The 1,430-nt window shown below is 42.2% G+C and overlaps 1 protein-coding gene across 1 annotated transcript in view; it reads right to left on the reverse strand.

The window, feature by feature from the left end:
- LOC106464624 overlaps positions 1-1,430 on the reverse strand; it is a 16,245-nt gene that overhangs the window by 2,260 nt on the left and 12,555 nt on the right. Inside the window, exon 2 of the mRNA XM_013924779.2 lies at positions 163-287. Within this exon, the coding sequence (XP_013780233.1) occupies positions 163-231 (69 nt within the window). The 5' untranslated portion in view covers positions 232-287. The remainder of the gene's footprint in view (positions 1-162; positions 288-1,430) is intronic.

The following is a 1,430-nucleotide window of genomic DNA, read 5'->3' on the forward strand; positions in this document are numbered from 1 at the left end:
ACGGCTAGCGTAGATAGCCCTCGTGTAGCTTTGCGCGAAATTCCAAAACAAACAAACTCTTTAGAAGCCAGCCATAATATTTTATATATATATTATCAAGGAAAAGAGTTTGATCAAGGCAAAACAGTTCGCAAACAATAACAAACAAACAAAAAAAGTTACCAAGCAAGATAGGTCCACCATCCTCCCGTCGACGTCCGCACACCAAAAAAGGTCATCAACGAAAGGCATCGTCTGGCTTCGTCTTATCTGTGGCAGTACTTTACCAATGTCTGGCTTCGTCTAATCTGTGGCAGTAACCATAACAACTTTCAATCAGCATATATACACCAAACGACCTGTTTAAAAATACATGCAAAAACACACACACGCATAACAAACTTCGTGATACTGCATAAAAAGGCCTGTTTATTTCCTATGTAAACAGTATGTAAACAGGCCCATAAAAGGGCCTGTTTATTTCCTATGTAAACAGTATGTAAACAGGCCCATAAAAGGGCCTGTTTATTTCCTATGTAAACAGGCCCATCGAAAGCTGGAATGGGATCCGGGGGCAAAAAAAATACAGCGTAGATTTTGTGTGTAAATCCACTCATTTTTACGTTTTTGTTTGTTTTCTGTTTCTGGCCCGGGGGAGTTTAGCCAGTTCTCCAGCCCTCTTGACGGGCCTGTTTGGTTTGGTTTTGAATTTTGCCTAATTTATCAGGGGGTAGAGTTAAGAGTGAAGGCAGCTAGTCAACACCACCCACCGCCAACTCCTGGGTTAATCTTTTACCAACGAATAGTGGGATTCAACGTCACATTATAATGCCTCCACGGCATGTTTGGTGGGATGGGGATTCGAACCCGTGATCCACAGATTGCGAGTTGAGCACCCTAACCACCAGGCCTAATCTCTTTGTATCAATGATGTAGTTATATGTAATAATAAAATTGTAATGTATATGTTACTGAGCTATAAGTCCATTTAATGTCACTCGTAATCATCAGATTTTTACTATTATTCCAAACATACCAGATTAAAAAAATTACGTATATAAAAAAATCGCATTTTCCTTCGTTCCATGTGGACATTTGGAAGAGCAGTCTTTATTTACACAATCTCTCTTCCGCTACAACTTACTTGTTTATCAAGCAGAGTACCATGTTTCACATATTGTTCTTTCTTTCTTTCTTGTCCCCACCCCCCGTGTGGGACAGCGGTAAGTTTTCGGATTTACAGCGTTAAACTCAGGGATTTGATTCCCCTCGGTGGACACAGCAGATAGCCCAATGGTGGCCCGGCATGGCCAGATGGTTACAGCGCTTGACTCGCAGTCTGAGAGTCGCATGTTCGAATCTCTGCCCCACCAAACATGCTCGCCCTTTCAGCCGTGGGGGCGTTATAATGTGACGGTCAATCCCACTATTCGTTGGTAAAAGAGTAGCCC

The sequence above is a fragment of the Limulus polyphemus genome, unplaced genomic scaffold (assembly GCF_000517525.1).
Source record: "Limulus polyphemus unplaced genomic scaffold, Limulus_polyphemus-2.1.2 Scaffold1702, whole genome shotgun sequence".
Taxonomy (NCBI): domain Eukaryota; kingdom Metazoa; phylum Arthropoda; class Merostomata; order Xiphosura; family Limulidae; genus Limulus; species Limulus polyphemus.